The 25,523-nt window shown below is 45.0% G+C and overlaps 1 protein-coding gene across 2 annotated transcripts in view; it reads right to left on the reverse strand.

Annotated features, from left to right (window-relative positions):
• Positions 1-25,523, reverse strand: part of glt1d1 (glycosyltransferase 1 domain containing 1) — a 123,553-nt gene that overhangs the window by 54,774 nt on the left and 43,256 nt on the right. The window contains exons 5-6 of one of the 2 annotated variants that reach the window (XM_072495746.1): positions 19,583-19,619; positions 6,751-6,807 (exon numbers count right to left, since the gene is read on the reverse strand). In XM_072495746.1, coding sequence (XP_072351847.1) covers positions 6,751-6,807; positions 19,583-19,619 — 94 coding nt within the window. The remainder of the gene's footprint in view (positions 1-6,750; positions 6,808-19,582; positions 19,620-25,523) is intronic. The other variant, XM_072495755.1, reaches the window with a different exon arrangement.

The following is a 25,523-nucleotide window of genomic DNA, read 5'->3' on the forward strand; positions in this document are numbered from 1 at the left end:
ACAATGCCAAGAACTCTACCGTTAACCCTGTATTCCGCATTCATATTTGTCCTTCCAAAATGGACAACCTCACACTTTTCAGGGTTAAACTCCATCTGCCACTTCTCAGCCCAGCTCTGCATCCTATCTATGTCTCTTTGCAGCCGACAACAGCCCTCCTTACTATCCACAACTCCACCAATCTTCGTATCGTCTGCAAATTTACTGACCCACCCTTCAACTCCCTCATCCAAGTCATTAATGAAAATCACAAACAGCAGAGGACCCAGAACTGATCCCTGCGGTACACCACTGGTAACTGGGATCCAGGCTGAATATTTGCCATCCACCACCACTCTCTGACTTCTATCGGTTAGCCAGTTCGTTATCCAACTGGCCAAATTTCCCACTATCCCATGCCTCCTTACTTTGTGCAGAAGCCTACCATGGGGAACTTTATCAAATGCCTTACTAAAATCCATGTACGCTACATCCACTGCTTTACCTTCATCCACATGCTTGGTCACCTCCTCAAAGAATTCAATAAGATTTGTAAGGCAAGACCTACCCCTCACAAATCCGTGCTGACTATCCCTAATCAAGCAGTGTCTTTCCAGATGCTCAGAAATCCTATCCTTCAGTACCCTTTCCATTACTTTGCCTACCACCGAAGTAAGACTAACTGGCCTGTAATTCCCAGGGTTATCCCTAGTTCCTTTTTTGAACAGGGGCACGACATTCGCCACTCTCCAATCCCCTGGTACCACCCCTGTTGACAGTGAGGACGAAAAGATAATTGCCAACGGCTCTGCAATTTCATCTCTTGCTTCCCATAGAATCCTTGGATATAACCCGTCAGGCCCGGGGGACTTGTCTATCCTCAAGTTTTTCAAAATGCCCAACACATCTTCCTTCCTAACAAGTATTTCCTCGAGCTTACCAATCTGTTTCACACTGTCCTCTCCAACAATATCGCCCCTCTCATTTGTAAATACAGAAGAAAAGTACTCATTCAAGACCTCGCCTATCTCTTCAGACTCAATACACAATCTCCCGCTACTGTCCTTGATCGGACCTACCCTCGCTCTAGTCATTCTCATATTTCTCACATATGTGTAAAAGGCCTTGGGGTTTTCCTTGATCCTACCCGCCAAAGATTGTTCATGCCCTCTCTTAGCTCTCCTAATCCCTTTCTTCAGTTCCCTCCTGGCTATCTTGTATCCCTCCAATGCCCTGTCTGAACCTTGTTTCCTCAGCCTTACATAAGTCACCTTTTTCCTCTTAACAAGACATTCAACCTCTCTTGTCAACCATGGTTCCCTCACTCGACCATCTCTTCCCTGCCTGACAGGGACATACATATCAAGGACACGTAGCACCTGTTCCTTGAACAAGTTCCACATTTCACTTGTGTCCTTCCCTGCCAGCCTATGTTCCCAACTTATGCACTTCAATTCTTGTCTGACAACATCGTATTTACCCTTCCCCCAATTGTAAACCTTGCCCTGTTGCACGTACCTATCCCTCTCCATTACTAAAGTGAAAGTCACAGAATTGTGGTCACTATCTCCAAAATGCTCCCCCACTAACAAATCTATCACTTGCCCTGGTTCATTACCCAGTACTAAATCCAATATTGCCCCTCCTCTGGTTGGACAATCTACATACTGTGTTAGAAAAGCTTCCTGGACACACTGCACAAACACCACCCCATCCAAACTATTTGATCTAAAGAGTTTCCACTCAATATTTGGGAAGTTAAAGTCGCCCATGACTACCACCCTATGACTTCTGCACCTTTCCAAAATCTGTTTCCCAATCTGTTCCTCCACATCTCTGCTACTATTGGGGGGCCTATAGAAAACTCCTAACAAGGTGACTGCTCCTTTCCTATTTCTGACTTCAACCCATACTACCTCAATAGGGTGATACTCCTCGAACTGCCTTTCTGCAGCTGTTATACTATCTCTAATTAATAATGCCACCCCCCCACCTCTTTTACCACCCTCCCTAATCTTATTGAAACATCTATAACCAGGGACCTCCAACAACCATTTCTGCCCCTCTTCTATCCAAGTTTCCGTGATGGCCACCACATCGTAGTCCCAAGTACCGATCCATGCCTTAAGTTCACCCACCTTATTCCTGATGCTTCTTGCGTTGAAGTATACACACTTCAACCCATCTCCGTGCCTGCAAATACTCTCCTTTGTCAGTGTTCCCTTCCCCACTGCCTCATTACATGCTTTGGCGTCCTGAATATCGGCTACCTTAGTTGCTGGACTACAAATCCGGTTCCCATTCCCCTGCCAAATTAGTTTAAACCCTCCCGAAGAGTACTAGCAAACCTCCCTCCCAGGATATTGGTGCCCCTCTGGTTCAGATGCAACCCGTCCTGCTTGTACAGGTCCCACCTTCCCCAGAATGCGCTCCAATTATCCAAATACCTGAAGCCCTCCCTCCTACACCATTCCTGCAGCCACGTGTTCAACTGCACTCTCTCCCTATTCCTAGCCTCACTATCACGTGGCACCGGCAACAAACCAGAGATGACAACTCTGTCTGTCCTGACTTTCAACTTCCAGCCTAACTCCCTAAACTTGTTTATTACCTCCACACCCCTTTTCCTACCTATGTCGTTGGTACCAATGTGCACCACGACTTCTGGCTGCTCCCCCTCCCCCTTAAGGATCCTGAAGACACGATCCGAGACATCCCTGGCCCTGGCACCCGGGAGGCAACATACCTTCCGGGAGTCTCGCTCGCGACCACAGAATCTCCTATCTATTCCCCTAACCATTGAATCTCCTACAACTATTGCTTTTCTATTCTCCCCCCTTCCCTTCTGAGCCCCAGAGCCAGACTCAGTGCCAGAGACCTGGCCGCTAGGGCCTTCCCCCGGTAGGTCATCCCCCCCAACAGCATCCAAAACGGTATACTTGTTTTGAAGGGGAACGGCCACGAGGGATCCCTGCACTGTCTGCCTGTTTGTTTTTTTCCCCCTGACTGTAACCCAGCTATTCTTGTCCTGTACCTTGGGTGTGGTTACCTCCCTGTAACTCTTCTCAATCACCCCCTCTGCCTCCCGGATGATCCGAAGTTCATCCAGCTTCAGCTCCAGTTCCCTAACACGGTCTTTGAGGAGCTGAAGTTGGGTGCACTTCCCGCAGGTATAGTCAGTGGGGATACCGGTGGTATCCCTCACCACCCACATCCTACAGGAGGAGCATGTAACTGGCCTAGCCTCCATCCCCTCTTACCTTAAAGAATATAGCTGCTGTGTGGACTAACTAGATCTCCGCCCTCCGACTCTGCTCCCAGTCAGCTACACTTCCTGTAAACACCTGGCTCTCTTTACACTCTTTGCGGAAATGTCGGAAACAAAATGAAAGGAGCACCTTACTCCCTCCTCACCTAACTCCCTCGGTCACCAAACTCTCACTATCGCACTCAAAAAGCACCAAATTCAGCACTCCCTCGGTCACCAAACTCTCACTATCGCACTCAAAAAGCACCAAATTCAGCACTCCCTCGGTCACCAAACAGTAGTGGGAAGTCAGAAGATTGGGAAGGCTACAAAAACAAACAGAGGATAACAAAGGGAGAAATAAGGAAAGAGAGGATCAAATATGAAGGTAGGCTAGCCAGTAACATTAGGAATGATAGTAGAAGTTTATTTAAATACATTAAAAACAAACGGGAGGCAAAAGTAGACATTGGGCCGCTCCAAAATGACACTGGTAATCTAGTGATGGGAGACAAGGAAATAGCTGAGGAACTAAATAAGTACTTTGCGTCAGTCTTCACGGTAGAAGACATGAGTAATATCCCAACAATTCAGGAGAGTCAGGGGGCAGAGTTGAATATGGTAGCCATCACAAAGGAGAAAGTGCTAGAGAAACTAAGAGGTCTAAAAATTGATAAATCTCCGGGCCCAGATGGGCTACATCCTAGAGTTCTAAAGGAGATAGCTGAAGAAATAGTGGAGGCGTTAGTTATGATCTTTCAAAAGTCACTGGAGTAAGGGAAAGTCCCAGAGGATTGGAAAATTGCTGTTGTAACCCCCCTGTTCAAGAAGGGAACAAGGAAAAAGATGGAAAATTATAGGCCAATTAGCCTAACCTCGGTTGTTGGCAAGATTCTAGAATCCATCGTTAAGGATGAGATTTCTAAATTCTTGGAAGTGCAGGGTCGGATTAGGACAAGTCAGCATGGATTTAGTAAGGGGAGGTCGTTCCTGACAAACCTGTTAGAGTTCTTTGAAGAGATAACAAATAGGTTAGACCAAGGAGAGCCAATGGATGTTATCTATCTTGACTTCCAAAAGGCCTTTGATAAGGTGCCTCACGGGAGACTGCTGAGTAAAATAAGGGTCCATGGTATTCGAGGCAAGGTACTAACATGGATTGACGATTGGCTGTCAGGCTGAAAGCAGAGAGTTGGGATAAAAGGTTCTTTTTCGGAATGGCAACCGGTGACGAGTGGTGTCCAGCAGGGTTCAGCGTTGGGGCCACAGCTGTTCTCTTTATATATTAACGATCTAGATGACGGGACTGGGGGCATTCTGGCTAAGTTTGCCGATGATACAAAGATAGGTGGAGGGGCAGGTAGTATGGAGGAGGTGGGGAGGCTGCAGAAAGATTTAGACAGTTTAGGAGAGTGGTCCAAGAAATGGCTGATGAAATTCAATGTGGGCAAGTGCGAGGTCTTGCACTTTGGAAAAAAGAATAGAGGCATGGACTATTTTCTAAAGTGACAAAATTCATAATGCTGAAATGCAAAGGGACTTGGGAGTCCTAGTCCAGGATTCTCTAAAGGTAAACTTGCAGGTTGAGTCCTTAATTAAGAAAGCAAATGCAATGTTGTCATTTATCTCAAGAGGCTTGGAATATAAAAGCAGGGATGTACTTCTGAAGCTTTATAAAGCACTAGTTAGGCCCCATTTAGAATACTGTGAGCAATTTTGGGCCCCACACCTCAGGAAGGACATACTGGTACTGGAGCGGGTCCAGCGGAGATTCACACGGATGATCCCAGGAATGGGAGGCCTAACATACGATGAATGTCTGAGGATCCTGGGATTATATTCATTGGAGTTTAAGAGGTTGAGGGGAGATCGAATAGAAACTTACAAGATAATGAATGGCTTAGATAGGGTGGACGTAGGGAAGTTGTTTCCATTAGCAGGGGAGACTAGGACTCAGGGGCACAGCCTTAGAATAAAAGGGAGTCACTTTAGAACAGAGATGAGGAGAAATTTCTTCAGCCAGAGAGTGGTGGGTCTGTGGAATTCATTGCCACAGAGGGCGGTGGAGGCCGGGATGTTGAGTGTCTTTAAGACAGAAGTTGATAAATTCTTGATTTCTCGAGGAAGTAAGGGCTATGGAGAGAGAGCGGGTAAATGGAGTTGAAATCAGCCATGATTAAATGGTGGAGTGGACTCGATGGGCTGAATGGCCTTACGTCCGCTCCTATGTCTTATAGTCTTAAGGACCGTAGCCAATCGAGTGACAATACCACTACATCACCGCCTCCCCAGATAGATAAATAGCTGGAACAAGAAAATACAATGGCCAAAATTTTCTGATCTCTGGATCATTGTACACTGGATGTATGACCCAAGATGCACATTCGGACCCCACAGAAGTCCTTACGTGGTGACTTCCATGGGAACTGCCCAGGAAGTTTCAACTTCTGATGGGCAATTTCTCTGCTTCCCGGAACCGTCCATGAATGTTGGCACGGTAGCATAGTGGTTCACAGCACCAGGATCCCAGGTTCGATTCACGATTGGGTCACTGTCTGTGCAGAGTCTGCACATTTTTCCCATGTCTGCGTGGGTTTCCGCCGGGTGCTCCAGTTTCCTCCCACAAGTTCCGAAAGATGTGCTTGTTAGGTGAATTGGACATTCTGAATTCTCCCTCTGTGTACCCGAACAGGCGCCGGAGTGTGGCAACTAGGGGCTTTTCACAGTAACATAATTCCAGTGTTAATGTAAGCCTATTTGTGACAATAATAAAGATTATTTTTATGCCTCTGTGTTAAGAGTCGGAGATGTTGGACAATTCCGTGGCACTGACCCGAAAATGTTAGACAGAAAAAAAAACTAATTTAAGTCCTGTGTAACAACACAACTGGTTCCCCTGACATCCCGCAACCACCCTCACAACCACACTACCCACCCAGCCGTCTGCCACCGTATCCACCTGACAGTCCACCTACCTATCTCATTCATTCCACTCACCCATGAACCCATTCACTAACATTTACCCATTCACACTGGACATGTAAACTTACCATATGGTAGTTTGTGCTGTAAAAAGAGGGTATCCCTGATCTTCCCTCTATTCTACAGCACTGCGATCAAGTTCTTGGGGGTACCCTCTGTTCCACTTTTCTGGGAAAGCCGGGCTTGGAAGACATGGCTAGAAATGCGGAGCACCATCGAGACGGGGGAATGTGCAAGTGGATCAGCAATCCGACAATCATTGCTGCTCCTTGGAAGATCCAGGCCAATGTAACCTGTTTAGCTGGTCACAGTTTCGAGGCACACAAAGGTTCAAGGGACCACACGGAACATTCTTAATTTTTCTGTCTTGGTTGCGAGTCTGCCATCCACCCCGTTCCAAATGTGGTTAAAACTTCATAATATTATTCATACTAAAAATCAGAACTTTTAGAACTATATTAGGTAACATGAAATTCCTACACTTTATATATTTCAGATATAAAAAACAGATCCTGACTAAAAGTACAATCAATAAATCATACCTGAATTTTGAAGAAATTCTATCCAGTCAAATTTTTCACAAGGCTTGGTCACAACCCCTACAGTCCGTTACAAGAAAAGAGAATAAAAAGAGCACAAGGACCATTAACTCAACATTCTAATTGTTCAGTGTCATGACTTTCCCACCACATCCCCTTTCTTAATTTGGATAATCTCTTTACACAAATCCAACAGATTATTTCTTTAATCATGAATGCCTTTATCACTACTCTGGGTGCTTTAGGAAGAAAACAGTTATATAATCTATGGGAAGAGAGGTGACAAATAAAAAAAATTAATTAATCTGGTAGTTCCAGCGGAGATGGTTTTCTAATTGCCGGGTTTGAAATGTGGATTTCCCCCTTTAATTACAAGCTGTCAGAACTGATATCATTGTACAGAAGCTCACCTTCTCAACGGACAATTATGGAGAGCTACGGTGGTTGGAATGGAATCAAAATTTAAGATTATTGTACCCTAATGATAGGAGCTGGAAGCACCACATGATGAGGGCAAAAAGGAAGAAACTGTGAGGTTAAGGCAAAAGAAAAATTATTTTTAGAAAAATGATAATGTTCTGCATGCTTTTTACGATGCATAAATCTATTTCCAAGAGGATAAACAGAACCTAAAGGGATAACTTTTAACTGGAATTGGATATTGAATATCCTGATGCACACTACACACAATTTGCCAAATGTTAAGTCACCTTGCTTTATGAATTTCCAATATGTGCTTCTGGTGGAGAAAGCTCCCCATTGGGAATGAAAAAGCGCATGCATTTATTCAAAAGTACCACAACAAAGAACACTGAAGGGAAGTCATTCCTTAGAGAGGGGAGGGTCATCAATTATTTTACAAGTGCTCCAGACTGGCCTGATTTCCGAGTCCAGTGAAATGATTTTCAATTCACGGTGGGCTGTAGATTATCTGTTCGTACAGATACAAGTTGCTGAAAACATACAAGATGCTCTGTGCAAGTTGATTTTATCTTTTATTCAGAAAATATTGTATTTCTTCTTGAAAACCTTAATAGTCAAAATCAATGTTGGAAATTACAGTTATGCACAATGGTAAACAAATTACTTTATGAACTGCTGATGGGAGTTAGTTTATTGAGTTTGGGACAGTTGTAATGGTTTGAAAATATAAAGAAATGTCATCAATGCAGCGATGAATACAAATGCCTAGAAAATGACTGAACATTATTGTGCAAATTGCTCAATTTATGTTTGTCTACCACAGGTTCAATCCAGTTTAAAATAAATACTTAACACCCCTAAGATAATTGAAAAAATTAATTTCAATTGAATTGAATCAGTGAGTATTTGTTTCTGTGATGGAAATCCCTTACTTCAATACCAACTAGCTCAGGGTATTTAAATGGCCCTATATCCAAATGTGGATGAATCATAACTTCCTCTAGCACTACACTGAACGACCCAAGTCACCATTTTCAGTCTGCCACAAACTCTGTTTCTTTGAACTGCTTTTGTTCTCTTTCCGGATGATGTAGAAGAGAGAACCAGATCATTCACGTGTTAAGATTCCATTTTCTTTCCATCAGAAAGTCCACTTACTTCTTTTGCCACTTGTGCTTTTCATTGCTACTTCAACTCCTTCGCAATTGAAAATCTTGTACATGCTTTTGTCACCTCCAGAACAACTACTCCAATGCTTCTTTCTGGACTTCACCAAGGGTAGCATGGTGGTACAGTGGTTAGCACTGCTGCCTCACAGCATCAAGGGCCTGGATTCAATTCTGACCTTGGGTGACTGTCTGTGTGGAGTTTGCACGTTCTCCACGTGGGTCTGGAGGTAGGGTTCAGGGGGTTTGTAACCTTCCTCCCATAGTCCAAAGACAATAAGCGATTATTACTAGGGCAGCACGGTAGCACAAGTGGATAGCACTGTGGCTTCACAGTGCCAGGGTCCCAGGTTCAATTCCCCGCTGGGTCACTGTCTGTGCGGCGTCTGCACGTTCTCCCCGTGTCTGCGTGGGTTTCCTCCGGGTGCTCCGGTTTCCTCCCACAGTCCAAAGATGTGCAGGTTAGGTGGATTGGCCATTATAAATTGCCCTTAGTGTCCAAAAAGGTTAGGAGGGGTTATTGGGTTATGGGGATAAGGTGAAAGTGAGGGCTTAAGTGGGTCGGTGCAGACTCCTTCTGCACTGTATGTTCTATGTTCTATGTGCAGGTTAGATGGATTGGCCATGCTGAATTGCACCATGGTGTTGAAAGGTTAGGTGGGGTCACAGGGATAGGGCAGTGAGTGGTCTGGGTGGGGTTTAGGGGGTTGGTGCAGACTCAACAGGCCAACTGGACTCCTGATGCACTGTAGGGATTCTATTAGTATTCAAATCCTTTAACTTGTCAAAAGTTGTGTCACATATTTTCTGTTCTGTTTTCAGTCAAATTAAGTTTAATGCTTTGGGAGATGGAGGACTAGGGTCCTTATAACTTTCTTCAAATGTCTCTATGGCCTAGTTGTTTATCCGAATTTCTCTTCAGCCTTATATTACACCCCCATAAACATTCCATTTCTTTAACTCCAGTCCTTTGTGCATTCCACCTCTTAATGTCCTACTCTTTGTGGTAAAGTCTGGTTTCCATGCTGTAAAGTGATTGTTTTATCTGACTGATAACTATTATGTTCATGTTTTCACATACATTCCAAAATGCATCGTTAGAAAATCCCCCCACCCCCAATATCAGTGACGAACTTTGCTGGCCCCAATCCGGTCCCTATCCATTTTTCTATTATCTGGTCCACAATTATTTTCTTTTCTCTACCACGTATAATCGTCGACTGGCTAAACCTAGTTGCCAAGTCTACAAATGTAAAATGAAAATATTATTTTCTTCATCCCACATTTTAAGATTCATTGCCGCAACTTAATTAAAATCTCTCACGGAGGGCATACTTAGTATGGGTCACGATATATCTCACATATATCGCTTATCTGTTCTATAAGTTTGGTACATTCTTCATCTCTAATACCCTCATCCATTTTTTGTTTATAAATTTAGAATACTCAATTCTTTTTTTCCCTAATTAATGGGCAATTTAGCATGGCCAATCCACCTACCCTGCACATCTTTTTGGATTGTGGGGGTGAGACCCACGCAGACACGGGGAGAATGTGCTGTAGCCACCTAAATTGGCCAACTCCCGATTTAAAATGGCGAACAGCAAAGGCTGATTGGAAAGTCAGCCAACAGAGACAGAAACCAGCAGCTGCAGGTTTGCTGTGTATTTACCTCTGCAAAGGCCAGACAACATCGATACCAGCAACCATCAGCATAACAAAGTAACAGCCATCTGCATACTGATGAGCAATCCCCGGGGACAATAAGTAACATTTTGGACACACAAAGCAAAGCCAGACTCCTCGGCGCCAGCAGGAGCCAACACAAAGGTGGTGAACGAGCACCACAAGACCGCCCATCGAACAGGGAACCGCTCCAGTATTGGAGTAATCGAACCAAGCGATTGGGACAAAGTCCAATCACTTGGGACCAGGTACAGGGTCCACCCCAAAAGGCGGGAAGCCCCTGGGGACTATAAGAGTTGAGCCCCAAGTTCAAATCGCTTTCTTCTTTCTGCCCGGGTCACCCAGCAACACAAACCAACATTGACCGTGACCGGTGCAGTGATCGTCGACTGAAGTAAGTCTTAATTCAACGCTCGCTACGGGATAGGCGCTCCTAGCTACCAATCCGTACCAACTTTGAATCCCGCAGACTCAGAACCCGAACGAAAGGCCATTTGTTCCCCTGACCTGGTGGGCCAGTCCCAACTTAAGTATAGGCCTGTTAGTTATAGAAGTAGCTTAGACGTAGAATTTGTGCATGAGTAGCGATTACTGTGTATAATAAATGTGCTTTGATTTAAATCTTACCAATCGGTGTATTGGGTTATTGATCATTACTCGGACTTGAACCTCGTGGCGGTATCATAAAGATACCTGGCGACTCGAGAGCAAAGGTAATAAAACAGAGCAATTGAACCAAGGAGAAAATCAGCAACAGTGCAAACTCCTGAGCAAAATGTTTAATCTTTGGGAAGACGGATGGACAAAATTGCCGCTGCAACTTTCACATAATAAACTTATTGTTTTCTAGACTCCTGTTCTCTGTTGCTAACAGTACTTCCTTAATTACTTTACAAAAAAATTAGGACTAATTAACGGAATACAATAATATTCTGACTGTAAATTGTAAAAAAAAAGTGCACAGTTTTTCCAAATACAATGGCCTTGTCGTTTTCTATGTCACGTTTCATATGTGCTTTCTTCATCAATAGCTGAATAGTAAAAGTATTTCACTGGATACGACATCCATGCTAATAAAATGACTCCTTCCATCGATTTTACAAGGAACCTCTACTCTTTTCAGTGATTCAAGGGTATTATTATCCCTAAATCTGAAACCCATGGCACCTCCAAATTCCTTAACCTTGTCCCAATCTTTGTCACTTAAAGGGATAACATCTCAGCTCGTTTATTTCACATACCGTAGCTCAGTTGGCTGGACAGCTGGTTCGTGATGCAGAGCGAGGCCAACAGGGTTCGATTCCCATACCGGCTGAGATTATTCATGAAGGCCCACCATCTAAATCTTGCCCTTTGCCTGAGGTATGGTGATCCTCAGGTTAAATCACCACTAGTCAGCTCTTCCCACAAAAGGGTCCCTATGGTCCCCTATGGTCACCTGGGACTATGGCACCAAATGACCACACCCTGGTCATTTTTGGGGTTAATTTGTCTGTTGCAATTTCCCAATTCATTCCTCCTGCCATAATTCTTATTTTTAATATAAATTTAGAGTACCCAATTCATTATTTTCCAATTAGGGGGCAATTTAGCGTGGCCAAACCACCTAACCTGCACATCTTTGGATTTTGGGGGCGAAAACCACGCAGACACGGGGAAAATGAGCAAACTACACATGGACAGTGACCCCGGAGTCGAACCCTGGTCCTCGGCGCCGTGAGGCAGCAGTGCTAACCACTCTGCCACCCCATCATAATTCTTTCAGGTATTTCTGACCTCATTTATTTTAGTTATAAATGTTCTTTTGTGTTGACATTTGTGCCTGTTTCTAGACCACCCCACCATCTCGTTAACATTATTGTCTTATTGTTGATCGGCCCATTTGCATCCTGAAAGCTGGCGGGAAGGAATGTTTCCCCAGGAACATTTTTAGAGCCTGACATTTGTTCTACCAGGGTGTCTTTCTACAAATTTAACCCCCTTCAAAACCAGAAGCCTATCTATATTTGTAACTGGAGCACAGTCCAATAACTTGACGGTCAGTTCTGACTGAGGAATTTCTAGTTGGAATTTTTGCAGCCATGTACACAGTCTGCTAAATTCTATTATGTACTCTTCCATGGAGGTATTCTCCTACTTCCTAAATTTGTCAAAATCTGACCAGGCCTCATAAGCACTCTGAGGTATCCTTTTTTTAATATTATCCATGAAAGTTAATAATGTACCCAAACCTTCATCTGAGTTTAAATGCTACGGTTCCAATTCAATAAATATGTCTTATTATGCTTTTGTATTGGTAATAAAAGTGCCAAGACCATTCGTTGTTTTTTCTTGGGCAAGGACGTAATTCATGTCGACATGGTAACTTCATTCTTCTGCTGGTCATAAGGTGGACACTCATCAAACAACAGTGGGTAGTCATACCAAATATTTTACACTTGGATTCAATCATTTGTTTTCTAAATTAATCTAAATTGCTTCTCAAGGTTCGAATTCAGAATAGTCCTTTATCTGAACAAATTTTAGTTTGCAATCCTTCTTTCTCTTTACTCACAAGCGCTAGGCATCCTCTGCTGCCATTGTTAGGTTCTGAAGGTAACACTGCAATAAGAACTAGAAAGCAAGTCTTTACTTCTTCAACTACATTGTGTCCAACAATCACTTCTCCATCAAGAGACTACAGTGCCACCAGTATCTCCTATATATAAATGTGCAGCCTATCAAACAATAAGCGTGGTCTATTAAACAATGCAAACTCCAATTCTAACTGAAGAACTGCGGAACATTAACTCTTTCCTACACCTCATAGTTAACTGCCATACCATAATATTGAACCTCAACATCAGTACATTATCAGCTTCCCACTGTCCTGTAAGAAAAGCGAACAGTGATTTCTTACTACTTCCAAATACATTCCAAACACAGTTCCTTCACTGTTGCTGGGTTAAACATCTGAAACTCCTTCCCTTCAAACCATCGAACCCCTACAGTGCAGAAGGAGGCCATTCAGCCCATCGACTCTGCATCAACCCTCTGAAACCAAACCCAGGCCCACTCCCCCATAACCCTACCTAACTTGCACATCTTTGGACTGTGGGAGGAAACTGGAGCACCTGGACGAAACCCACGTAGCTATGGAGAGACTATGCAAATTCCACACAGTCACCCAGGGCCGGAATTGAACCTGGATCCCTGGCGCTGTGAGGCAGCAGTGCTAACTACTATGTCACTGTGCCACCCCTCTACCACATGGACTGCAATTTCAAGAAGGCACCTTGCCATCTCTTTCTCAAGGACAATTAGGGATCGGCAACAAATTCTGGCCTAGCCTGCGATTTCCAAATCACAAATAGAAAAAATAAAATAAATTACCTATTTTATCACATAAAATTGTGACCCATTGTAAGCACTTTTCTTTGCCCTATTATAACTTCTAAATGCCACTGAGAGTCTATAATCAGATGTGTAGATAGCTGACATAAAATATTACCCTAGATGTCAGTATAAGTCAGTCTTTAAAGTATTGAAAAATCCTTTCAAAAACAGGGGTCGAGTTATATGCCGAGTATTGTGGTAGACCGTATTATATGTATTACGGTACCTGTGTTGGAGGTACTACTGTATTAGAGATACATGGGTAAATCCCTGTCTGCTGGCTCTGCCCAGTGGACGGTATAAAGAGGTGTTCATCCCCGGCTGCAGCCATTTTCTGTTACGAGCTGCTGGGGAACACATCTTGTCTAATAAAGCCTTTGATTATTCTCTAATTTCGCTTTCGCAAAGATATTGAAAGATGGAGCTCCGCATCAAGCCATCTGCAACTGAGCCCCCACGCGGCAAACGCTTCGACCACCTTTGATCACTGGCTGGTTTGCTTCCAGAGCTACATCAGGACGTCCACAGACCCACCCACAGAGGACCAAAAGTTACAGATCCTCTACTCGAGAGTGTGTCCCAAAATCTTTCCACTCATCAGGGACACGCCTAACTACGCTATGGCACTGCTGAGAGGGCATTATATTCGCCAGGTGAACCAAGCATATGCTAGATATCTTCTGGCCACCAGACGCCAAATCCCGGGGAATCCCTGGACGTCTTCTACCGCGCCCTGCTAGCCCTCGGTAGGAATTGCGACTGTCGGCAAGTTTCGGCTACCGAGCACACTGAACTTTTAATTCGGGACGCCTTCGTCACAGGCATGCTGTCCACACAGATCCGCCAGTGGCTGTTAGAAGGAGATACACTAGATCTTAAGGAGATTAGGAGACTCGCGAACTCTTTAGAGTTGGCCTCCCGTAACGCCCAGGCGTACGCCCCCGGCAGGGCGGCACCCCCATGGACAGCGTGGACCCCACCTGCTTCCGACCTGACCTCATCCTCCAATTCACCGCAAGCCTGCGCTGCGCGGCAGCTGGTCAGCCGCGAGGGGCCCAGATGCTACTTTTGTGGGCAGACCAAACACTCCAGGCAACGCCCCCCCGGCCCCATCAGCGACGTGCAAAGGATGCGGTAAGAAGGGCACTTTGTGGCGGTATGCCAAGCCCGGTCGGCCGCCGCCGTCTCCGCACACCCCACGGGCGACCCGGTCCCGCCGCCATCTCGGACTCCGCAGGCCGTGTGCAGCCCGTGGGCACCGCCATCTTGTCCACTGACTGCCATGTGCGACCCATGGGGGTGGCCATCTTGGACGGCGCCGCAGGACCCGACCCGACTGGCCGTTTATCGCCTGCTGCGACCTCCTTAACCGCTGTTCAACCCGGGACCTCCCAGCATCTGCCGCATCTCGTCTCCATTACTCTGGACCAGTCTCGGCCACAGAACCTCACGACCGCGACGACGACAGTGGAACTCAACGGGCACAAGACGTCCTTCCTTTTCGACTCCAGGAGCACGGAGAGCTTTGTTCACCCCACCACAGTAAGGCGCTGCTGCCTCACGATACACCCCGTTAAGCAGAAAGTCTCCCTGGCCTCCGGATCCCATTCTGTGGAAATCCGGGGGTGCGGCATTGCAAACCTCACTATCCAGGGAGCAGAGTTTAACAACTTCCGGCTCTACGTTCTCCCCCACCTCTGCGCTGCCGCATTCCTGAGCCTGGACTTGTAGTGCCACCTCCAGAGCCTGACTTTTAAATTTGGCAGACTCATACCCCCGCTCACCGTCTGCGGTCTCACACCCTCCCTGTTTGTGAACCTCACCCTGGATTGCAAACCCGTCACTACCAGGAGCAGCGGTACAGTATCCAGGATAGGAACTTCATTAGGTCGGAAGTCCAACGGCTGCTGAAGGAAGGCATCATCAAGGCCAGCAACAGCCCCTGGAGAGCCCAAGTGGTAGTTGTAAATTTCATAGAATTTACAGTGCAGAAGGAGGCCATTCGGCCCATTGAGTCTGCACCGGCTCTTGGAAAGAGCACCCTACCCAAGGTCCACACCTCCACCCTATCCCCATAACCCAGTAACCCCACCCAACACTAAGGGCAATTTTGGACACAAAGGGCAATTTATCATGGCCAATCCACCTAACCTGCACATCTTTGGACTGTGGGAGGAAACCGGAGCACCCGGAGGAAACCCAAGCACACACGGGGAGGATGTGCAGACTCCGCACAGACAGTGACCCAAGCCGGAATCGAACCTGGGACCCTGGAGCTGTGAAGCAATTGTGCTATCCGCAAGGCTACCGTGCTGCCCCACAGGATGGTCATTGACTACAGTCAGACCATCAACCGGTACACACAGCTCGACGCGTACCCCCTCCCACGGATATCTGATATGGTCAATCAGATTGCACAGTACCGGGTCTTCTCCACAGTGGACCTAAAGTCTGCTGACCACCAGCTCCCCATCCGCCCGGACGACTGCCAAAACTTCAAAGCAGATGACCGGCTCTTTCACTTCCTTAGGGTCCCCTTCGGCGTCACTAATGGGGTCTCGGTCTTCCAACGGGAGATGGAGCGAATGGTTAACCGCTACGGATTGCGGGCCACCTTCCCGTACCTAGATAACATCACCATCTGTGGCCACGGTCAGCAGGACCATGACGCCAACCTCCCCAAATTTCTCCATACCGCCAAACTCCTTAATCTCACTTATAACAAGGAGAAATGAGTGTTCAGCACCGATCGCCTAGCCATCCTTGGTTACGTAGTGCAGAATGGAGCAATAGGGCCCGACCCCGATCGCATGCGCCCCCTTATGGAGTTCCCTTTTCCCCACTGCCCCAAGGCTCTGAAACGATGCCTGGGGTTTTTCTCCTATTACGACCAGTGGGTCCCCAATTACGCGGACAAGGCCCGCCCACTAATCCAATACACAGTTTTTCCCCTGTCGGCTGAGGCCCGCCAGGCCTTCAACCGCATCAAGGTGGACATTGCAAAGGCTACGATGCACGCTGTCGATGAGTCCCTCCCCTTCCAGGTAGAGAGCGATGCATCGTATGTAGATCTGGCGGCCACCCTCAACCAGGAGGGCAGGCCGGTGGCCTTCTTTTCCCGCACCTTTCATGCCTCTGAAATCCGACACCCCTCTGTCGAAAAGGAGGCCCAGGCCATTGTAGAAGCTGTGTGGCATTGGAGGCATTACCTGGCCGGCAGGAGATTCACGCTCCTCACTGACCAACGGTCGGTTGCCTTCATGTTTAGTAACACGCAACGGGGCAAGATAAAAAATAAGATCTTGAGGTGGAGGATCGAGCTCTCCACCTACAATTATGAGATCTTGTATCATCCTGGGAAGCTCAACGAGCCTCCTGACGACCTATCCTGCGGTACATATGCCAGCGCACAAGTGGACCGACTCAGGACCCTACCCGATGACCTCTGCCACCTGGGGGTCACCCGGTTCTTCCACTTCATCAAAACCCTCAACCTGCCCTACTCCATAGAGGTCAGGACCGTCACCAGAAACTGCCACATCTGCGCAGAGTGCAAGCCACACTTCTACCGGCCAGATAAAGCACACCTGGTGAAGGCCTCCCGCCCCTTTGAGCACCTCAGTATGGACTACAAAGGGCCCCTCCCCTCCACCAACCGCAACACGTACTTTCTGAACTTGGTCGATGAGTTCTCCCGGTTCCCCTTCGCCATCCCCTGCCCCAACATGACTGCTGCCACCGTCATTAAAGCCCTCCACGGTATATTCACACTGTTCGTGTATAGAGGGAGAATTCAGAATGTCCAAATTACCTAATAGCACATCTTTCAGGACTTGCGGGAGGAAACATGAGCACACGGAGGAAACCCACGCAGACACGGGGAGAACGTGCAGACTCCGCACAGACAGTGACCCAAGCCGGGAATCGAACCTGGGACCCTGGCGCTGTGAAGCCATAGTGCAAATCATTATGCTACCATGCTGCCCACAGCACGGTGAAAGGAACAGGGCACGTCCTGAAATATTGCGGCAGGGCTTCCGGCTCAACCTGAATGTGTGATATGGTATTTTTTATCTTCCCCAAACCGGGCTGAAACACTTCTGGGTATCTTCCGAACACCTCAGCCAAACCAACAGAACCCATGTGGAAGATGTGCTGCCAATGCAGCCGCAAATGGTGCAACAGTCCCGACGCAACAGGCTGGGCGTTTGGCCTCGAACCACGATGAGCGGGAAGTGCACCGGCTGGATCCGTAAACGACAGGAATCATCGTAGTCCCAGAAATGTCTCAAGGTTCTCCCGTGTATGTGGCCAACCTGGCCTGTGTGTCTGTCAAAGCAAGGGTCTGAATTCCCCGCTTGATGCGGTCAATCGTTGCCTGTCCTACCATGGAGACCGCTACACCAGTGTCCAACTCCATTTCGAGCAGGTGCCCGTTCAACCATAGTGTTAATGGGGGGCTGCCACACCATGCAGCTTCCGGCAGTCGTCGTCCTCCTCTTCCACTGCAAGTTAATTCAAATGAAAAGTACCGGGCCCGGGCTGGCCCTTGCCTCTGCTGAAGGGCATGGCACTCTGACACGGCCGTTGGCACCCACAGGTCCTACAGCTAGCTGGCTCTTCATCCAAGGAGTCCGGGGAAGGCTCCCTTCGGGAAGGAACTTCCTTCAGCCACCGGCATGGGTCCCTTCGGAGCCCCGTCCATGGCTCAGAGGGGGTTCAGGGCTGGGCCCGCCCAAGATTATTCAACTCCATCCCCCGTAGCTCCTGTGCTTCCTGTTATGTGCTCTCTCAGGACAATGCTATCTGAATATCCTGTTGCAAAGTCAACCTCTGGGAGGTTGCATTGTTGATGCCACACCCCAACAGGTCACGTAACATCTCTGCCATTGCGGTGCCATATTCACAGTACTCCACAATCCTGCGTATCCAGAATGTGGCGACTGAGGGCTTTTCACAGTAACTTCATACTTGTGACAATAAAAGATTATCAATAACTCGGTAATGAACTCCCAGCGGTCCTTTCCATGGTGTTAAACTAGTAATCTTGGACTATCTCGGACGGGTTTGGGGTCAGGTTAAAACGTTGTCCAACCAAAGTCATAAACTCATCAAACATTTTAAAGTAAGGTACAGCTGTGTCCGTGAGGCTTATCACCCCAATGTATGCAAGCCACTGCCGGTCAGCAAAATAACTACCTTGCGGTCGTTTTCGGTGATATTATTCGCCCGGAAGAGTTAACACATTTGGGGAGGCGGTGGCACAGTGGTATTGTCACGGGACGAGTAAACCAAAGACCCAGAGTAGTGCTCTGGGGACCCAGATTCAAATCTCGCCATTGCAGATGTTGAAGTTTGAATTCAAAAATAAAATCTGGAATTAAAAGTCTAATGATGATCATCAAACCATTGCCGATTGTCGTAAAAACCCATCTGGTTCACTAATGTCCTTTAGGGAAGGAAATTTGTCATCCTTACCTCGTCTGACCTACATGTGACTCCAGACCCACAGCTGTGTGGTTGATTCTTAACTGCCCCTTCAAAGGCAATTAGGGATGGGCAATAAATGCTGGCACAGCCTGCGATGCCCACGACCGTGAACGAATGAAAACAAACCTTTATGTGTACTGGTTCCAATCCTCCAGCGCAGCAGCAAATACATCCAAACGTCCGAAGAGAGGCATGGTGCAACATAAAAATAAAAGATCAAACTTGTATCCGAAAAAAGTCTGGGGAGGTGGCTTCAGCAGTGTAGACAGCTATCTGATCTTAATCCTCATCGCCAGTTTTGGGAGGGCCACAAAGAGTACAACATGGTTTTTGTGAGGCAAACTAAATTTAACTTTATTTACACTAATATTTACACAGCTCCAGTGCTTTGCTACTGGTCTTTTCTCTCGCCAGTACCTAACTGGCCAGCTCTATTTATACAACAGAAAATGTCAACGATTGCCCCGTCCCTTTATCGGGGAAGCTGATATTACCCGAGATCCATGGGGTAACCAATTGTCCCTACCCAATAGGATCTGTGCCGGTTACAACAGTGGATAAAAGTTTTAAATTGAAAAAGCTTCAACAAGACACTACTGTACATTAATGCAAAACAAGAAAAAAAGGAATGAAGTCCACAGCATCCTGCTGAAAAAGCCACCAATCCTGGAAAGGAAGCAGTTTCCACACCTTACCTTGAGGCTGCACATGAATCTTGCTGCTCGCAAATGGCTTAAAAATAGGAAACAAAATGGAAGATGAGTAATATTTCCAAAAATATATCTGAAAAAGCTTGCAAAAATCAAACTTAACTTATAAAGAATAAATGTCCTGTTTATTTTTGTACATGGATACAATATCTTAAAGGAATTTTGACTTACCTTCCAATCCACAATAGCTCACAATGCATGCAAAAAATTACAGTAAGCTTGTTTAGAGTTTTGTTAGATACCATAACATAAATCAGGAATAAAAGACTATCCTCATCCTGGTAAATGACAGTCAAATAAATTAGCCTCAACTAATCATTTACAGTCTCAACTTTAAAAACCTCCAGATGCATTGAGTAATAATATTTCAAAAGTTCAATTTTAAAATGTATTTGTATCAAAATATACCTTTCACTATTGTAGCAGCCAAAAGACAGTAAGATAGTTTAAAATCTTAAGACTGAAGTTAACAATTTCTGAGAAAAGATGCTAACTGACCTGCTCTGAATAAACTTCGCTGAAACCCCTTTGGAAATAGATTACACTAAATGTCTGCCATCAACAGAAGATTTTTTTTGGTTCCAATTTTCCATTCTTTCCCCTCATTCCTGGTGGGATTCAGCTCCAGAGGAATCTTTGATGCCTCACCAAAGGGTTATTTTTCATCTGAGAACTGAGACAGCAAGTGACGGATGCCTATTTTACCACACAAGACATCACAACTAAACTCCATCTTCCCCTCAGAGAATAAGGGTCTTGGAAAACAGGAGCAAAAAAAAAAAAATTGATGGCTTTTTCTTTGTCTTAAAATAGGGTATTCAGGTCAATAGCCAGTAAAACCAAAGGAAAATACTGAGGATGCTGGAAATCTGAAATAAAAATAGAAAAATGTCGGAAATACTCAGCAGGTGTGGTAGCAGCTGTGGAGAGAGACAGGACCTTGCCCTGAAAATAACATTGTATCTTCCGCCACAGATGCTGCCAGAGATGCTGATTATTACCAGCATTTTCTATGCATATTTCTGGTCTACAGCTACCCTGGTCTAGATCAGTGAACTTTGCGGAAACTAGATTTCAAACCTGCATGCTTTAGTATCGCAAGATATGCTACATTTACCAACTAAGTTTTTGGAGAAGTTATGTAATATCTACATTTTGATTTCTCTAAGTTAATTTGTAACAATTAGAAATGGAATTGAAATAGAATAGAATACTTATGACTTTTAAAGTATAAGAGTGGCAGAAAAAAGTTAAGTGAAATATGATAGTTAACGAAACTGAAAATCAAAATTATTTGCTTTAGGATTCTCAGTAGAATATAGTTGGTGCAGATTCCAGCAATGTAATGGTTATGTTACTGGATTAGTTAATCCAGAGGCTTGAGATCATGCTGTGGGGAAATGAGTTGAATTCTCCAACACAGCAGTGAGGCAATTTAAATTCAGTTAATTAAGTAAATCTGGAATGAAGATAGTCTCAGTAATGCGGACCATCAAAATACTGGGTTGTTGTCAAAACCTATTTGATTTATAAAGGTCAATTAGGGAAGGAAATCTGCCTCATTCCTCAGTCTGGCCTTTATGTGATTTCAGGCACACAAAAATTTAGTTGGCTCTTAATTGGTCTTGCAAATGGCCTAGCAGGTAACCCAACAAGTGTTTAATAAGAATCAAACCGGATGGGCAATTAGGCATTGTCCTAGGCATCAGACACAACAAAGACACAAGCAGCCGAGGTTCCACCACAAAGTCTTCCTTACTAATATCTGAGGACTTGTGCCAAGATTGGGAGAGCTGTCTCATAGACAAGTTAAGCAACAGCCTGACGTATATGTTCTTACCGAATCATACCTTACAACCAATGTCCTTGGCACCTTCATCACTCGTAGTTCAGACTGACCAGAGGTGACAGCACTGCGGAAGGAGGGAATGGCCCTGTTCCAGTACAGGTACAACATCCAACAATGTGGCAAATTACTTATGTTGTATACAAAAGGCAGGACAAATCCAAACATCTCCCATTACGAGGCGACATGGTCGGCAGCACAGTGGTTAGCACTGTGCTTCACAGCTCCAGGGTCCTGGGTTTGATTCCTGCTTAGGTCACTGTCTGTGCGGAGTCTGCACATTCTTCCCGTGTGCTCCAGTTTTCTCCCACAAGTCCCGAAAGACGTGCTTGTTAGGTGAATTGGGCATTCTGAATTCTCCCTCAGTGTATCCGAACAGGCGCCGGAGTGTGGCGACTAGGGATTTTCACAGTAACTTCATTGCAGTGTTACTTGTGACAATAATAAAGATTATTATTATTTTAGTCTACTCTGAATCGTCGGTGAATAAACTCCTCAGTGATTCTTGTTTTTGGCCAGTACTATTCACTTCCAGGCCTCATTACAGCCGTGGTCCAAACATGGACATGAGATTAATCCAGACGTGGAGTGACAATAACTGCCCTTGAGTCAAGGCAAGATTTAACTGCATGACTCACAGATGTCCACTTGAGTTGCTAGGCTTGTGCTGAATCTATCACAATTAGCATGGCTCTGATGCCCCACAACATGACGCATGGCATCTTGAGTGTGAAGGCAGAACTTTGTCTCCATCATGAGCATGTGGTGGTCACTCCTACCAATACTTTAATGGAATATCAGGACATTTGGAAAACCAAAGCGCTATCTGTCAGAGCCAGCATGGTTTTATGAAGGGCAAATCAGATATGAGTAACTTGCTTGAGTTCTTTGAAGGTGTAACAAGCAAAGTGGATAATGAGGATCCTATAGATGTAGTATATCTGCACTTGAAAATGAAAAATGAAAATTGTCACAAGTAGGCTTCAAATGAAGTTACTGTGAAAAGCCCCTAGTCGCCACATTCCGGCGCGTTCGGGGAGGCTGGTACGGGAAGGTGTTTGATAAGGCGCCGCACAGAAGGTTAATTCACAAGGTGAGTTCACATGGGATTAGGGGTAATTTATTAGCTTAGATGGAAGACTGGCTGATGGGCAGGAGACAGAGAGTTGGGATAAATGGGTCTTTTTCTGAATGGCAAGATGTAACTAGTGGGGTGCCACAGGGTTCATTCTTGGGCCCTGTAGAAGCCAGCTATTTTCTATAGGTAAAAGGTAGCTATTTAGCATTAAGCCCCTAGTCTAATAAATACCATTTTAAAACTCACTCATAACCTCAGGTCATTTCAAAAAACACATTCAGCATTTCAGAACATAGCTGCAAACAGAACACAGAACAGCAGAATTCCTATGCAGCTAACAAATACAATTCCAAGATAAAGTAACCCAAGGACAAGGTAAGCTCCATGGCAACAGCTTAGAGACCATTGTCCTAACAATCAAGGTTATGCGATAAGGAAGCCGAATCGCATGCCATAGCTCATTCAAGAATACACTTTAGGTTAATGTAGCCTATTAATGATGGACGGCTGAGCGTCGAATCAAACTGATTTGATTCTAACCCAAACCAATTAGGATTACATTGGGGTATAGCTAGATGGCTAAAGTCTGATATGATTTAGTATAACTGTGTTGGATCGTACAGCCATATTTTACTTCATGAATCATTTATACTTTGATCTAACTTACTCGCTGTCTCTATCTTTCATACTTTCTCTTTCCAACTCTGACTTTTGAAGTTATTACAAGCTGTTTGCCGTAAGCAAGAAAATTATTTCTGTATTATTTGAAAGTTGAATTGTCTACAAAATTGTTTCTCGAGTCATTATGCTAGCTGGACTTATTAGAGAATAAAACTTAAATGATTCTCAATTGTAATCAATAGAGACAGATAAAACGATTCTTATTTGCACCCGAGAAGTGTTAACTCAAATTTCTACTGAGTTTTAAGTGTTCGCAAGTGCCTCTAGATCCGCATGGTAGATCTCCACAACTGGCGTAGTTCGGCAAAAACGGGAGGAGCCAGCCAGGAAGAAATCGGAAGACCAAAGAAAGACCAGAAGGAAGGAAGACCAAGAAAAATGGCTAGACTGGGGTAAGAAATCACTCATTAAAAGTCTTAAAGCCGCATCTAGCAGTGCTTCAACCCCTTAGAAAGGACCTTTTTATAGATTGTGTTAATTCAATCGGGTGCCGGTCACTGAAACTAAAATAAAACAGGACTGAAAAAATACTCACGGTAGTGTACAGAGATACGCAAAGTAGTTGACTACCAAATAATTGGATGTAAGGCTGAGTTTATGGCGGACAGGACCTTCAAATGGTAGAGAACAACTTCCCACAACGTCCAAGGGAGGTCGCGCTGTACCGGATGTCTCTATTGACGATATATTGGATGATCTTAGATTTTTGATTTGTAGACAATTTGGACTGTCTGAAGTTGCCACAAAGATTGAGACAAAATATGATTTCTCCAAAGGAAAGTGGTCCCTTGATAATATCAAGAAGGCATGGGGAAAAACCACACGCTTAAACGGTGGAAAACGTATTGTCATGTGAAAGTACCTTTAAGAAATGGATGTTTAAGCAATGTACCTGGAGCTGATCATATTACTGAAGTGATGTCAGAGGGGGGGGGGGGGGGGGCGGGGAGCTGAGCTCACTTCTGCTTTTTGGTTTCAGTTTGAGAAGGCAGCTGGGAGTGTCTGTGTGTTTTGCTGAGAGCTGCAGGAAGAAACACAGAGCTGGTCTATTGATGTCTGCAAATTCAAAGACTATAAATATATTGAATGTAAACTCGTGTCTGTTTTTGAAGGTTTGACGTCGTTTGGATGTTTAAAGGAACCGTTTGAAGGATTATTTAGTGTTGTCGTCTTTTGGGGTTATCTTTGAAGTAATGGGTGTTAAGATATTCAATGTTTGTTTTTAAAAGTTTGAATTGAGTTCATAGAAAAAACATTGTTTTGTTTTAAAAACCATTTGTCCATAATTGCTGTATCACACCTGGAGAGTACGCCGTGTGCTTCCGACACCACAATCTATTAAAAGTTGTGGGTCGGTTGAACTCCATGAAACACTTTGGGGTTCTGTAAACCCGGATCCAGAACAATTGCGGGCTCGAGGGGGATAAAAGTCTATCTATTGGATTGGCTTAGTGAACTTAAAGACAGTGAGGGGTGAGCATATTGTGGTCGCTTTTCAGGTGTGGTATTTTAGTTTAAGCAGGGAGTGTGGTTGTGGACAATGGCTCCTTCAGAGGCTCAGAGGTTTTTGGGGGTGGAGACGGTCACATGCAGTATCTTACGGACAGAGACTAACAGCAGACTGTTAGATTTGGCAAAAACATTGCAGTTAACATTACCTGACGAAATGCAAAAAGATGAGGTAATTATGGCGGTGGCTAAGCATTTGTGGTTGCCTGAGGTACAGTTTGACTCATTGGAAATGGCAAAAATTCAGTTGCAAATTAAACAAATGGAAAATTAGAAAGAATTAAAACTGATTCAAACAAAGCTGGTTGAGCTAGTGAAGTGTTTGCATCACTACCGGAGGAGGTACCTGGGACGTATGAGGAGGTGAAAAAATCCATCTTAGGTGCATATGAACGAGTGCCTGAAGCCTACAGACAAAGGTTTAGAAATTTAAGGAAAGAATTTGGTCAAACATACATGGAGTTTGAAAGGCTCAAACAGAGTAATTTTGATAGGTGGATAAGGGCTTTGAAAATAGATCAAACGTATGAAGCGCTCAGGGAAATTATAATTTTGGAGGAGTTTAAAAATTCAATTCCTGATGTAGTGAGAACTCATGTGGAAGAGCAGAGGGTTAAAACTGCGTGGTTAGCAGCAGAAATGGCAGATGATTATGAATTAGTTCACAAATCAAAGCTTGGTTTACAACATCAGTTTCAGCCTGTGAGGGATAGAAACTGCGGACATGCGAAATACTCAAGTGGTAAAGGTAAAGATGATCTGATGGGAGATAATAAAGAGAGTGTACCTCAGATTAAAAAAGAAATCCAGGA

The sequence above is a fragment of the Scyliorhinus torazame genome, chromosome 1 (genome assembly GCF_047496885.1).
Source record: "Scyliorhinus torazame isolate Kashiwa2021f chromosome 1, sScyTor2.1, whole genome shotgun sequence".
NCBI classification, from domain to species: domain Eukaryota; kingdom Metazoa; phylum Chordata; class Chondrichthyes; order Carcharhiniformes; family Scyliorhinidae; genus Scyliorhinus; species Scyliorhinus torazame.